We start from the raw sequence: 12126 nt of genomic DNA, 5'->3' as shown, positions 1-12126 counted from the left end.
ATCCTCCCACTGATACAGGACGTGAGAGAGATCACAGAGCAGAGAGACTGCTGATCCAAGAGAGACAAGAAGCTAGACTACAACCCCCAGGGTGCTCTCCTCCCCAGGTGTGTCCAACAGGTGAGAGCTCAGACACACCCACACCTAGAGGAGACATCCTCCCACTGGTACAGGACGTGAGAGAGATCACAGAGCAGAGAGACTGCTGATCTGAGAGAGACAAGAAGCTGGACTACAACCCCCAGGGTGCTCTCCTCCCCAGGTGTGTCCGACAGGTGAGAGCTCAGACACACCCACACCTAGAGGAGACATCCTCCCACTGGTACAGGACGTGAGAGAGATCACAGAGCAGAGAGACTGCTGATCTGAGAGAGACAAGAAGCTGGACTACAACCCCCAGGGTGCTCTCCTCCCCAGGTGTGTCCGACAGGTGAGAGCTCAGACACACCCACACCTAGAGGAGACATCCTCCCACTGGTACAGGACGTGAGAGAGATCACAGAGCAGAGAGACTGCTGATCTGAGAGAGACAAGAAGCTGGACTACAACCCCCAGGGTGCTCTCCCCAGGTGTGTCCGACAGGTGAGAGCTCAGACACACCCACACCTGGAGGAGACATCCTGCCACTGATACAGGAAGTGAGATACCAGAGAGACCGTTGATCAGAGAGAGACGGCACATAACAAGGTGAGTTCAACAATAAACAAGAAAGTAAATGCAGCATGAGAGCCAGGGAGGGTTTAGAGGAGAGGAGAGACTGTCAGAGATCAGAGGAGAGGAGAGACTGTCAGAGATCAGAGGATAGGAGAGACTGTCAGAGAGGAGAGGAGAGACTGTCAGAGATCAGAGGAGAGGAGAGACTGTCAGAGAGGAGAGGAGAGACTGTCAGAGATCAGAGGAGAGGAGAGACTGCCAGAGATCAGAGGAGAGACTGTCAGAGATTAGGAGATAAGAGACTGTCAGAGATCAGAGGAGAGACTGTCAGAGTTTAGAGGAGAGGAGAGACTGTCAGAGTTTAGAGGAGAGGAGAGACTGTCAGAGATCAGAGGAGAGACTGTCAGAGATCAGAGGAGAGACTGCCAGAAATCAGAGGAGAGACTGTCAGAGATCAGAGGAGAGACTGTCAGAGATCAGAGGAGAGACTGCCAGAAATCAGAGGAGAGACTGTCAGAGAGGAGAGGAGAGACTGTCAGAGATCAGAGGAGAGACTGTCAGAGATCAGAGGAGATAAGAGACTGTCAGAGATCAGAGGAGAGACTGCCAGAAATCAGAGGAGAGACTGTCAGAGATCAGAGGAGAGGCTGTCAGAGATCAGAGGAGAGACTGTCAGAGATCAGAGGAGAGGAGAGACTGTCAGAGATCAGAGGAGAGGAGAGACTGCCAGAAATCAGAGGAGAGACTGTCAGAGATCAGAGGAGAGGCTGTCAGAGATCAGAGGAGAGACTGTCAGAGATCAGAGGAGAGGAGAGACTGTCAGAGATCAGAGGAGAGGAGAGACTGCCAGAAATCAGAGGAGAGACTGTCAGAGTTTAGAGGAGAGGAGAGACTGTCAGAGATCAGAGGAGAGGAGAGACTGTCAGAGATCAGAGGAGAGGAGAGACTGCCAGAAATCAGAGGAGAGACTGCCAGAAATCAGAGGAGAGACTGTCAGAGATCAGAGGAGAGTAGAGACTGTCAGAGATCAGAGGAGAGACTGCCAGAGATCAGAGGAGAGGAGAGGAGAGACTGTCAGAGATCAGAGGAGAGGAGAGGCTGTCAGAGATCAGAGGAGAGGAGAGACCGCCAGAGATCAGAGGAGAGACTGTCAGAAATCAGAGGAGAGACTGTCAGAGATCAGAGGAGAGACTGTCAGAGATCAGAGGAGAGACTGTCAGAGATCAGAGGAGATTAAAGACTGTCAGAGATCAGAGACTGTCAGAGATCAGAGGAGATTAGAGACTGTCAGAGATCAGAGGAGAGTAGAGACTGTCAGAGATTAGGAGAGTAGAGACTGCCAGAGATAAGAGGAGAGGAGAGACTGTCAGAGATCAGAGGAGAGGAGAGACTGTCAGAAATCAGAGGAGAGACTGTCAGAGATCAGAGGAGAGACTGTCAGAGATCAGAGGAGATTAGAGACTGTCAGAGATCAGAGGAGAGGAGAGACTGTCAGAGATTAGGAGAGTAGAGACTGCCAGAGATAAGAGGAGAGACTGTCAGAGATCAGAGGAGAGGAGAGACTGTCAGAGATCAGAGGAGAGACTGCCAGAAATCAGAGGAGAGACTGTCAGAGATTAGGAGAGAAGAGACTCGGAACCTGCCATTGAAAATGGTATGGTGTTGGACTGTACCCCAAGGTCAGAGGTCAGTCAGGTGGGGCTGGTAGCTCTATGTGACACTATGGATAGTGCAGGACTGTACCCCAAAGTCAGGTGGGGTTGGTCTGGTATCTCTATGTGACACTATGGGTAATGTAGGACTGTACCCCCAAGGTCAGGTGGGCGGGTCTGGTATCTTTATGTGACACTATAGGACTGTACCCCAAGGTCAGAGGTCAGGTTGGTCTGGTATCTCTATCTGACACTATGGGTAATGTAGGACTGTACCCCCAAGGTCAGGTGGGGATGGTCCAGTTGGGTGACACTAAAGGGGGGGAGGGGTGTAGGACTGTACCGTGAGGTCAGGTGGGGTTGGTCCGGTATCTCTATGTGACACTATGGATGGTGTAGGACTGTACTCTTGAGGTCAGGTGGGAATGGTCCAGTTGGGTGACAGAATGGGGGGGTGTGTAGGACTGTACCCCGAGGTCAGGTGGGCGGGTCTGGTATCTTTATGTGACACTATAGGACTGTACCCCAAGGTCAGAGGTCAGGTGGGGTTGGTCCGGTATCTCTAGGTGACACTATGGATGGTGTAGGTCTGTACTCTGAGGTCAGGTGGAGCCACCCTTGTCTCTCTCTCTCACGTGTTGTTCTTTCAGGGGCCCCATGAAGCTGGACAGCAGCTCCCGGCTTTCCTGTTCCTCGGCACAGAAGGAAGGCTACTTGCTGAAGAAGGGCAGTCGCCATGCCTCCTACCACCGCCGCTGGTTCCTGCTGTGTGGAAATCTGCTTCTGTACTGGGAACGCCAGGGGGATCCACAGCCTCTTGGCCTCATACTCTTAGAGGGAAGCTCTGTCACTTTGAGGAACTCTAAACTGGAATACGCCTTCTCCATCTGCTCAGTGTCTCGCGTGTACAAAATGGCAGCTGAGAGCCAGCGGGACCTAGAGCTATGGGTGCGGGCGTTACTCAGCGCCAACCTGGGGTACACCAAGGTTCTCCTTGGGGAGCTGCGCTGCCAGTATCTGAGTCTCACACAAAGCCAAACTGAACAGGCACCCATACAGACTGAAGGCTCCACCCCTGAGGAGCCAACATGGGAGGCAGAGTTTAAGCTTCTGCATCATTGGTTGGGAGAGGAAATCCAGTCACTTAGGGACATTAACCTCATCGAGTTTTCATGAACCGAATGTTATGTGCTAAAGAGAAATAAAGTTATCTGACACCATCACTGATGAGACCTAATTATTTCACCTTGAGGCAGGAGGACATCTGACAACATTAAAGAGAACCTGTCCTGTAAGAAAATCGCAGTGCCCACAAAATGGTACTAAAACAAATTATTACCCCTGTGCCCTTTCCCATGATGAGATGGCTTGGTGCCATGAGAGTCACATCTGTCCTGGTCTCCTCCGAGCTTCCATTCTGCTCCCCGTATGGGGCAGTTGGCATCGTCCTGGACAAAGATGGCTCTGCAGAGTGGAACTGTACCACCAGCACAGAGGGTTGAGGGGGCTAATCATTGGATTACTGCCATTTATTTTGTAGCCCCTGAACACTCCATTGGTGAGGAACCCCTGCCCTGGGAACCAAAACTTTGGGGAGTATCCATCCCCCATGACCTCCACCTATTACAGAATACAGTAGAGGGACATAGGGGTAAGTGGGACCTTAACATATTACAGAATACAGTAGAGGGACATAGGGGTAAGTGGGACCTTAACATATTACAGAATACAGTAGTGACATTGGTTCCTCCCACCACCCCCTTTTAGAGCTACAGGGACACACACAAGACCAACACTTCCCAGCACGTCCTCAGGTCCCCCCTCCAGCTCTCACTGGTTCCTCTCCTTGACCTCCACCCATCTCAGGATACAGTAAAGTGACATAGAGGTCAGTGGGAGGAACCACTGAAGAGAAGCCGGGGACACAGAAGTCTAAAGCCTTGTACACACCCAATGAATTTCTGCCGACCGGTCGTCCATCTTTTGTCCAGAGTGGTGTCTGTTGGTTGGAATGTGCCTAGACTGCACACGAATTTTCCCGTACGACAGAATTCTACTTCAGAAGTGATGTCACGTGATAGAAGTGATGTCATGTGTTGGTTTGCTTTCTTTGTGTTCTTTCTTCTCTGAGCATGCCTAGTCTTGCTCATAAGATTTTTCCCCATCGAAATCTGTACTAATGAGACGAAAATCGGACGTGTTTTGATGGTCGACAAAAATTTTATAGCCTGCACACCAGGATTTTTTCGGCTGAAAAGTCGGAGTCGGTTGTCGGAAGCATCATACTAACAAGCCGAAAATCGGCAGATCGGTCGTCGGACGAAAATTCCCGGCCGAATTTCGACTCGTGTGTACGGGGCTTAACACTTCCAGGAATGTCCATGTCCTCAGTTCCCTCTAGCTATCAGGGGTTCCTCCCTCTGACTTCCATCCATTGCAGGATAGCATAGCAAGGTGGATATTAGTGGGATGAATCATGCAGAGCTGCAGGGGACACACAAGACTGACACCTCCAGGAATCCCCCCCCCCCCCCAGTTCTCAGTGGTTCTTGCCTCGGACCTCCACCTAGCACAGGATAGAATGATATTAGGTTCGACAGGAGGAACCACTCAGAGGTGCAGGGGACACAGAAGAGCAACACTTCCAGGGATATGGTTCCTCCCTCTGACATCCACCCATTTTAGGATACAGTAAAGTGACTTGGGGGTGACGGGAGGAACCACTTAGAACTTGGGGAGACACACAATACCAACATTTCCCAGAATGTCCTCGGTTCCCCCTCCAGCTTTCACTGGTTCCTCCCTCTGACCTCCATCCATCTCAGGATACAGTGAAATGACATAGGGGTCAGTGGGAGGAACCATTCGGAGGTGCGGGGGAGACAGAAGCCTAACACTTTCAGGAATGTCCATCTCCTCCGTTCCTCCTCCTCCACCTATTGCAGGATAGCATAACAACATGGAGATTAGCAGGAGGAACCATGCAGAGCTATAGGGGACACTTCCAGGAAGGTCCATCTTCTCGGTCCTCATTCTATTTCAGTGTTTACACCCTCTGATGTCCACCTATCGCAGAATACAATAAAGTGACATAGGAGGAACCACTCTTAGCTGCAGGGGGCACAGAAGACCTACACTTCCAGGAATTTCTAATTCTCCCCCCCCCCCTCTGCATTAGCACAGGATACAACAGAGTGACATTAAGGTTGGTGGGAGGAACCACTCGGAGCTACAGGGGACACACAAGACCAACACTTCCCAGAATGTCCATCTTCTCGATTCTCATTCCCTTTCTCAGTGGTTCCTCCCTTTGACCTCCACCTATCACAGAGTACAGTAGAGCGACATAGGAGGAACCACTCAAGAGCTGCTGGGGCCACAAAAGGCTGACACTTCCAGGAATGTCCATCTCCTCAGTCTCTCCCTCCTGATCCAGGACATTGGTCAGCTGGGTTGATTTTGATAAGAAGGCTTTGCGGCTCTAGTTATGGCCTATCGATTAAGATCACCAGAGCCCCACGGTATGGGTATGTGCTATACTGAAATGTTGACGCCACTGGGTAGAAGGTTCCCTTCACTGGTAGTTCTGAGAACGGGGCAAACTTCTGACAGTGCACTGCTGGAGTGACCAATCATCAGGCCCTGGTGCCCCACAATGCAGTGCTCAGCAGAGGAATCAGGAAGGGATCAAAAGGTAGGTAAGAGCACACTACTCAATGACCCCTTAAATTGGCTAAAATTAAGCAGTACAGGTTCACTTTGAAGCAGGCCATAAACAGCAGAGCATAGCCAGGATGGTTTCAATAGCCAAATCTGTGCCAACCTGCCTATCCCTGGCCACATTGGGCAACCATAAAGTCCAAATATGACAGTACCAGACCGTTAGCTGATCAGATGGTGCCAAGCCAAAACCAGAGAAACGATAAGAAGTCACCAGCACTTCAGATTAATGTGCATCAGATTTAATATGAAGATGGTGTCACATATCAGAAGACTGCCGATATTTCAAGGCCTCAGAGTTCCTTCCTTCCATAGGTCACTATGTTGTTGTCATTAAGGGATCCTCCCAGGCCTCAAAAGGTTGGTATTTTTCTGACTTATGTTACACTTTTTTCACAGTAAATCCTGGTGACTTCCTATTGTCTTCCAATGGCCAACCTTACATGCTCCTGTCCATGGAGAGAGATGGTGACTGTGTGCTGAATAAACTTCAATGAACAACCAAACTACACTCAGGCAATATCCCCTCCATGTGGTGGGATAACGAGAAGACACTCAGACAATATCCCCTCCATGTGGTGGGATAACGAGAAGACACTCAGACAATATCCCCTCCATGTGGGGGAATGATGAGACGACACTCAGACAAGATCCCCTCCATGTGGTGGGATAACGAGAAGACACTCAGGCAATATCCCCTCCATGTAGTGGGATAACGAGAAGACACTCAGACAATATCCCCTCCATGTGGGGGGAATGATGAGACGACACTCAGGCAATATCCCCTCCATGTGGTGGGATAACGAGAAGACACTCAGACAATATCCCCTCCATGTGGTGGGATAACGAGAAGACACTTAGACAAGATCCCCTCCATGTGGTGGGATAACGAGAAGACACTCAGACAAGATCCCCTCCATGTGGGGGGAATGATGAGACGACACTTAGGTTAGGGTTAGATCTTTGTAATGTAGCCAAGGATGAGGAGTAACAGCAATGCAGGTAGACCTCCTCACACACACTGTCCCCAAAATCCTCACACATTCATAATATTAAATATGATCCAGTTCCAATCTTCAGTGCAGGAGAGGCTGCCGCACACTGGTGTGGCCCATATGAAATGTATCATGCAAACCACTGAGGACAACAAAGAGGGTGAAAAGGGACTGGAGCATAGGTGTGACAGGGTGAGCAGGGGCTGGAGAAGGGGTAGGGTGCGACAACAAATCAGAGGGTGGAGTAGGGACCAGATGGGTGGAGAAGGATGGAGCAGAGACCGGAGGGTGGTCATATGGTTAAAGCAGTGACTGGAGGGTAGAGGGGGACGAGAGGGATAGAGCAGGGAGCAGAAACCATAGGGTGGAAGAGGACCAGATGGATAGAGCAGAGGACAGAAGGGTGGAGGGGGACCATATGGTTAAAGCAGCCACTGGAGGGATAGAGCAGGGATCAGAGAGGGACCAGAAACCATAGGGTGTATGGTGTAAAGCAGAGGGCACAGCATGTGTTTACGGCAGCAATACAGCAAGACTGAGCAAAGACAATTGGTTTCTTCTGATAGAATAGACAAAGAAATATACATATATGTACATACAAATACAAGGCCTGTGTCGTCCTATGCTCCAGGTGCAGAGTGCGACGCTCTGCTTTGTTCCAGAATTAAATGCTGAGGGTCAGATCGGGATCCAGTTATCAGAGGCTCTCATGTATACATCAAACTCACAGATCATTTAAAAACAGAAAGCAATGCAACCAAAATATATACAAATAAAAAGTGTATACCTGAAATGCAGGGTGGGGGTGGGGGGTTCATGCGCAGAGCAGGGGGGAGGGGCCAGGGGCAGAGTGCAATCTTCTCAGGGTTGTAAACATAAACGGTTTCCTTTACTCGATGTGGAGTGCATAACACTTCATGTAACTTCCTGCCTGTACACAAGGCACTGCCATGGGCGTGCACCACAGCCCATTGTGCAAGGCACTGCCATGGGCACGCACCACAGCCCACTGCACAAAAGGTCAGTCGGGGAGGGAATGAATAAGTATGACATACAATCAAGGGAAGACTTGGAGTGTTAGTCTTCAGCAAGTAGTCAGCAACACCTTGGAGGAGAAGGGGGGGGAATTAAGCAGAGCTTAAAGATTAATACAGACATGGTTTTCTCTACCCCACCCAGTCATGTTTTTTAGAACTGAATTATGCACGCTCAAATCCATTTACATGACTAGCAAAGTAACGGTCCTCTCACTTTTCTCACACAGGGAAACCCTAAAATCAGGGTTGCTGGGGTTATCCCAGGAAATGTTGAAGAAATGCTATGGGCTGCTGGAGTTGGTGGGTAGAGGGGCAGGGAAGGAATGGGGAAGGGTAAATAAAAAAAAAAGTGGAGGAGTTCCAGTTCCAGGTTTTGGGTTTCCTAAGATGTGGAGCAGTTAAAATCTGTAAAGTCCAAAGTAACTTCAGAGAGTATCAGGAGCCAGGGACAGCACCTTACAGACCAGAGTATCAGGAGAGACCAGCCTGAACAAAGGGGGCGGGGCAATATCCAGGAGTGCCCTGCTGGAGGTAACACTGATCCAGAATATAAACATGTCCTGTCTTGCAGGACTTTCCCCAGACAGAGGACCTCCCTCTCTTCATAAGACTATCCAGTGACTGACACAGTTCCACTCAGAGAATCCACAATGTGGTCCGTTAGAAATACGTATCATCGGCTGAGCCAGTGCCACTCTTGTGGGTGGAGTCAGTAGCCGGGGAAGACGGCTCCTTACGACGGAAAGAAAGTTTCCTCTCTTTCTTCTGTTTGGCCTCTGCTTTCTCCTTCTCTTTCTGAAGTCGCTTTTCTTCTTTTTCTTTTTGTTTTTCTCGCTCTTTCTCCCTTTTTCGTTCACGCTCCCTCTCCTCTCTCTCTTCCTTCTCTCTCTTCCTTTCACGCTCCCTTTCTTCCTTATCTTTCTTTTTGTCTTGTTCTTTTGGCTTCTCTTTGCCCTTTTTGGCAGCCTCCTTGGGTGGTCCCAAGGGTGCTTTATTGGCGGTGGGAGAAGGTAGTACAGGATGCAGACCCTCAGATACCACTACAGACTCTGGCGGCTGGAGGGCGAAGGCAGGACTGGCGGGAGGAGAGGGCCTTCGAAGGCTGGCTAGGCTAAGCCGACTACCGCTCAGAGAAGGGTTCAAGCGCACCTTTTCTTCTTGAATTTGGCGGGCCCCATGTAAGCGGCGTGAAGGGCGGTACTGTAATTCTCCTCGGTTTTCTCTCCACTTGCGCAGCTGTGTATTGCTTTCCCTTTCTATAAGAGCATCTGTAACCGCGAGGGCACTCACCTGAAAAGTCAAATATAAATGTCATAAAATCCAAGAATTCTCTGGGATAAGGAAAAGGCTCTACTGCACAGAGACCTCCAACTGATCCACCTCTCCGAACTACAAGCCTGAGAGGATCACTGCACTCCTCCCTCCATCCCAGGCCCTTTTCACACCTTTACCCCTCTCCACCACCATCCCAATCTTTGATACTGGACCCTCACCCATTCCTCTCAACCCCATAGTACCTCTACCCAATAACCCCATTGTAAACCCCTCCCTCTACCTCCCCATCTCCATCACCAACCCAACCCTTGATACTAGGTTCTCACCCATCCCTCCCAACCCAATAGTATACCCCTTCCTCTACCTCCCCCCATCTCCATCATCTACCCTATACTTGATACTGGGTTCTCACCCATCCCTCTCAACCCCATGGAACCTCTATCCAATAACCCCATTGTAAACCCCTCCCTCTACCTCCCCATCTCCAGCATCCCCCCAACCCTTGCTATTAGGTTCTCACCCATCTCTCTCAACCCCATTCTTTAACCTCCATAGTAAACCCCTCTCACATAACCACCAACTCAATATTTGATACCAGGTTCTAACTCATCCCTCTCAACCTCATAGTTCCTCTACTCAATAACCCCAATGTATACCCCTCCCTCTACCTCACCATCTCCACCAGCAGCCCAACCCTTGATATTGGGTTCTCACCCATCCCTCTCAACCTCATAGTACCTCTACCCAATAATCCCATTGTATGCCCCTTCCTCTAACTCATACATCTCCACCACCATCCCAATTTTTTAATACTGGGTTCTTACCCATCCCTCTCATCCTACCAATAACCCCATTGTATACCCCTTCCTTTACCTCCCTCATCTCCACCACCATCCCGTTTCTTGATACTAGTTCTCACCCATTCTTCTGAACCCTATAGTTCTTCTACCCAATAACCGCATTGTATACCCCTCCCTCATCTCCATTACCATCCTAACCCTTGATACTTGGTGTTGGGGCATGTTTTAAAACTAGTTAGAGTATAAGCTAGAATTCTAAATTAAGGTAAAGGTTAATTCTAAATTAAGGGAAAGGGAATTTCATGTCTCACAATTGAACGTGACCTTCTTTATGGATCTGTATACCACGGCTTTCTATACTATACTCCTTTTAGGACTATGCTTTCTACAATGCTCTGTGTCTTTAAAAAAAAAAAATTCTAAAATAAACCAAACACCTGAAACTGAGGAAGTGTCAATGCAAAAACCAAAGCAGAGACCACAAAAAACCTTCAGTATTCTAAAAAAAGAAGAAGTAGAGCAGAGATTGTGCAGAGCAAATGTTTATTAGGATCGGGGGAAGAATAAAAAAAGGGGAGAGGACTACTCTCACCTCTGGGAGGAGAATTTCCTCTTGCATACAGTGAGGTGGAAGGCTCCGTAACTTCTCCATCGTCTCATACATGCCTTGACAGCTCCGCAGCTTGTCCACTGACCCCAAAGTGTGCCGGAGCAACACCAGACCAACCCGGAAAACAATCTTCACCCCTACAAGACAGGAAGAGATCAGCACCTCCAGTATGTGTGCAGGACAATGCTGTGCTGGTATCATCACACCTACCTTCACAGAAGAACATATCCCACACACGCAGGACTGAGGACCAAGGAAGAGTACGGGAGAAGATACACATGAACCACTCCGTCATATACAGGATGGGGTCAATCTTAAACTTCTTTAGATGTCTGTAAGCCATGGGGCAAACCCTGCGCAACAGTGCAAAGAAAATCTCTCCGTCCAGCTGAATGGCTTCCTGTCAGGAGAGAGATGGGTGTAAGAAACATGAAAAGGACACCAATCACAGCGGGAGAGGAAAGAAAGAAGAGAGAATAAAGCCTGGACACAGAGTCATAGGAGAGCAGACAGCGAGGAGTAGAGGAGAGAGACTGGACATATAGTAATGGGAGAGCAGACAGCGAGGAGTAGAGAGAGACTGGACACACATAGTAATGGGAGAGCAGACAGCGAGGAGTAGAGAGAGACTGGACACACATAGTAATGGGAGAGCAGACAGCGAGGAGTAGAGGACAGAGACTGGACACACATAGTAATGGGAGAGCAGACAGCGAGGAGTAGAGGAGAGAGACTGGACACATAGTAATGGAAGAGCAGACAGCGAGGAGTAGAGGAGAGAGACTGGACACACATAGTAACAGGAGAGCAGACAGCGAGGAGTAGAAGAGAGAGAGACTGGACACACATAGTAATGGGAGAGCAGACAGCGAGGAGTAGAGGAGAGAGACTGGACACACATAGTAATGGGAGAGCAGACGGTGAGGAGTAGAGGAGAGAGACTGGACACACATACAGTGGGTACGGAAAGTATTCAGACCCCCTTAAATTTTTCACTCTTTGTTATATTGCAGCCATTTGCTAAAATCATTTAAGTTCATTCTTCTTCCTCATGAATGTACACATAGCACCCCATACTGACAGAAAAACACAGAATTGTTGACATTGTTGCAGATTTATTAAAAAAGAAAAACTGAAATATCACATGGTCCTAAGTATTCAGACCCTTTGCTGTGACACTCATATTTAACTCAGGTGCTTTCCATTTCTTCTGATCATCCTTGAGATGGTTCTACACCTTCATTTGAGTCCAGCTGTGTTTGATTATACTGATTGGACTTGATTAGGAAAGCCACACACCTGTCTATATAAGACCTTCCAGATCACAATGCATGTCAGAGCAAATGAGAATCATGAAGTCAAAGGAACTGCCTGAAGAGCTCA

The 12126-nt window shown here is 49.0% G+C and overlaps 2 protein-coding genes across 2 annotated transcripts in view; one reads left to right on the top strand and one right to left on the bottom strand.

The window, feature by feature from the left end:
- Nucleotides 1-2894: 2894 nt before the first annotated feature.
- Nucleotides 2895-3523, top strand: LOC309558310 (sesquipedalian-1-like). Its single transcript, XM_082261366.1, has one exon. It carries the CDS (start codon nucleotides 2964-2966, stop codon nucleotides 3480-3482), a length of 519 nt encoding a protein of 172 aa, XP_082117492.1. The 5' UTR covers nucleotides 2895-2963; the 3' UTR covers nucleotides 3483-3523.
- Nucleotides 3524-7508: 3985 nt separating this feature from the next.
- The window catches only part of TBC1D10B (TBC1 domain family member 10B), a 32818-nt gene continuing 28200 nt past the window's right edge, over nucleotides 7509-12126 (bottom strand). The window contains exons 7-9 of the mRNA XM_082262115.1: nucleotides 10954-11143; nucleotides 10726-10880; nucleotides 7509-9348 (exon numbers count right to left, since the gene is read on the bottom strand). Of these exons, the coding sequence (XP_082118241.1) occupies nucleotides 8719-9348; nucleotides 10726-10880; nucleotides 10954-11143 (975 nt within the window). The 3' untranslated portion in view covers nucleotides 7509-8718. The remainder of the gene's footprint in view (nucleotides 9349-10725; nucleotides 10881-10953; nucleotides 11144-12126) is intronic.

Source organism: Pelophylax lessonae, assembly GCF_965119305.1.
Source record: "Pelophylax lessonae genome assembly, chromosome: 6".
Classification (NCBI taxonomy): Eukaryota; Metazoa; Chordata; class Amphibia; order Anura; family Ranidae; genus Pelophylax; species Pelophylax lessonae.
The sequence above is the reverse complement of the archived record's forward strand: the minus strand, read 5'-3'. Positions and strand labels throughout refer to the sequence as shown.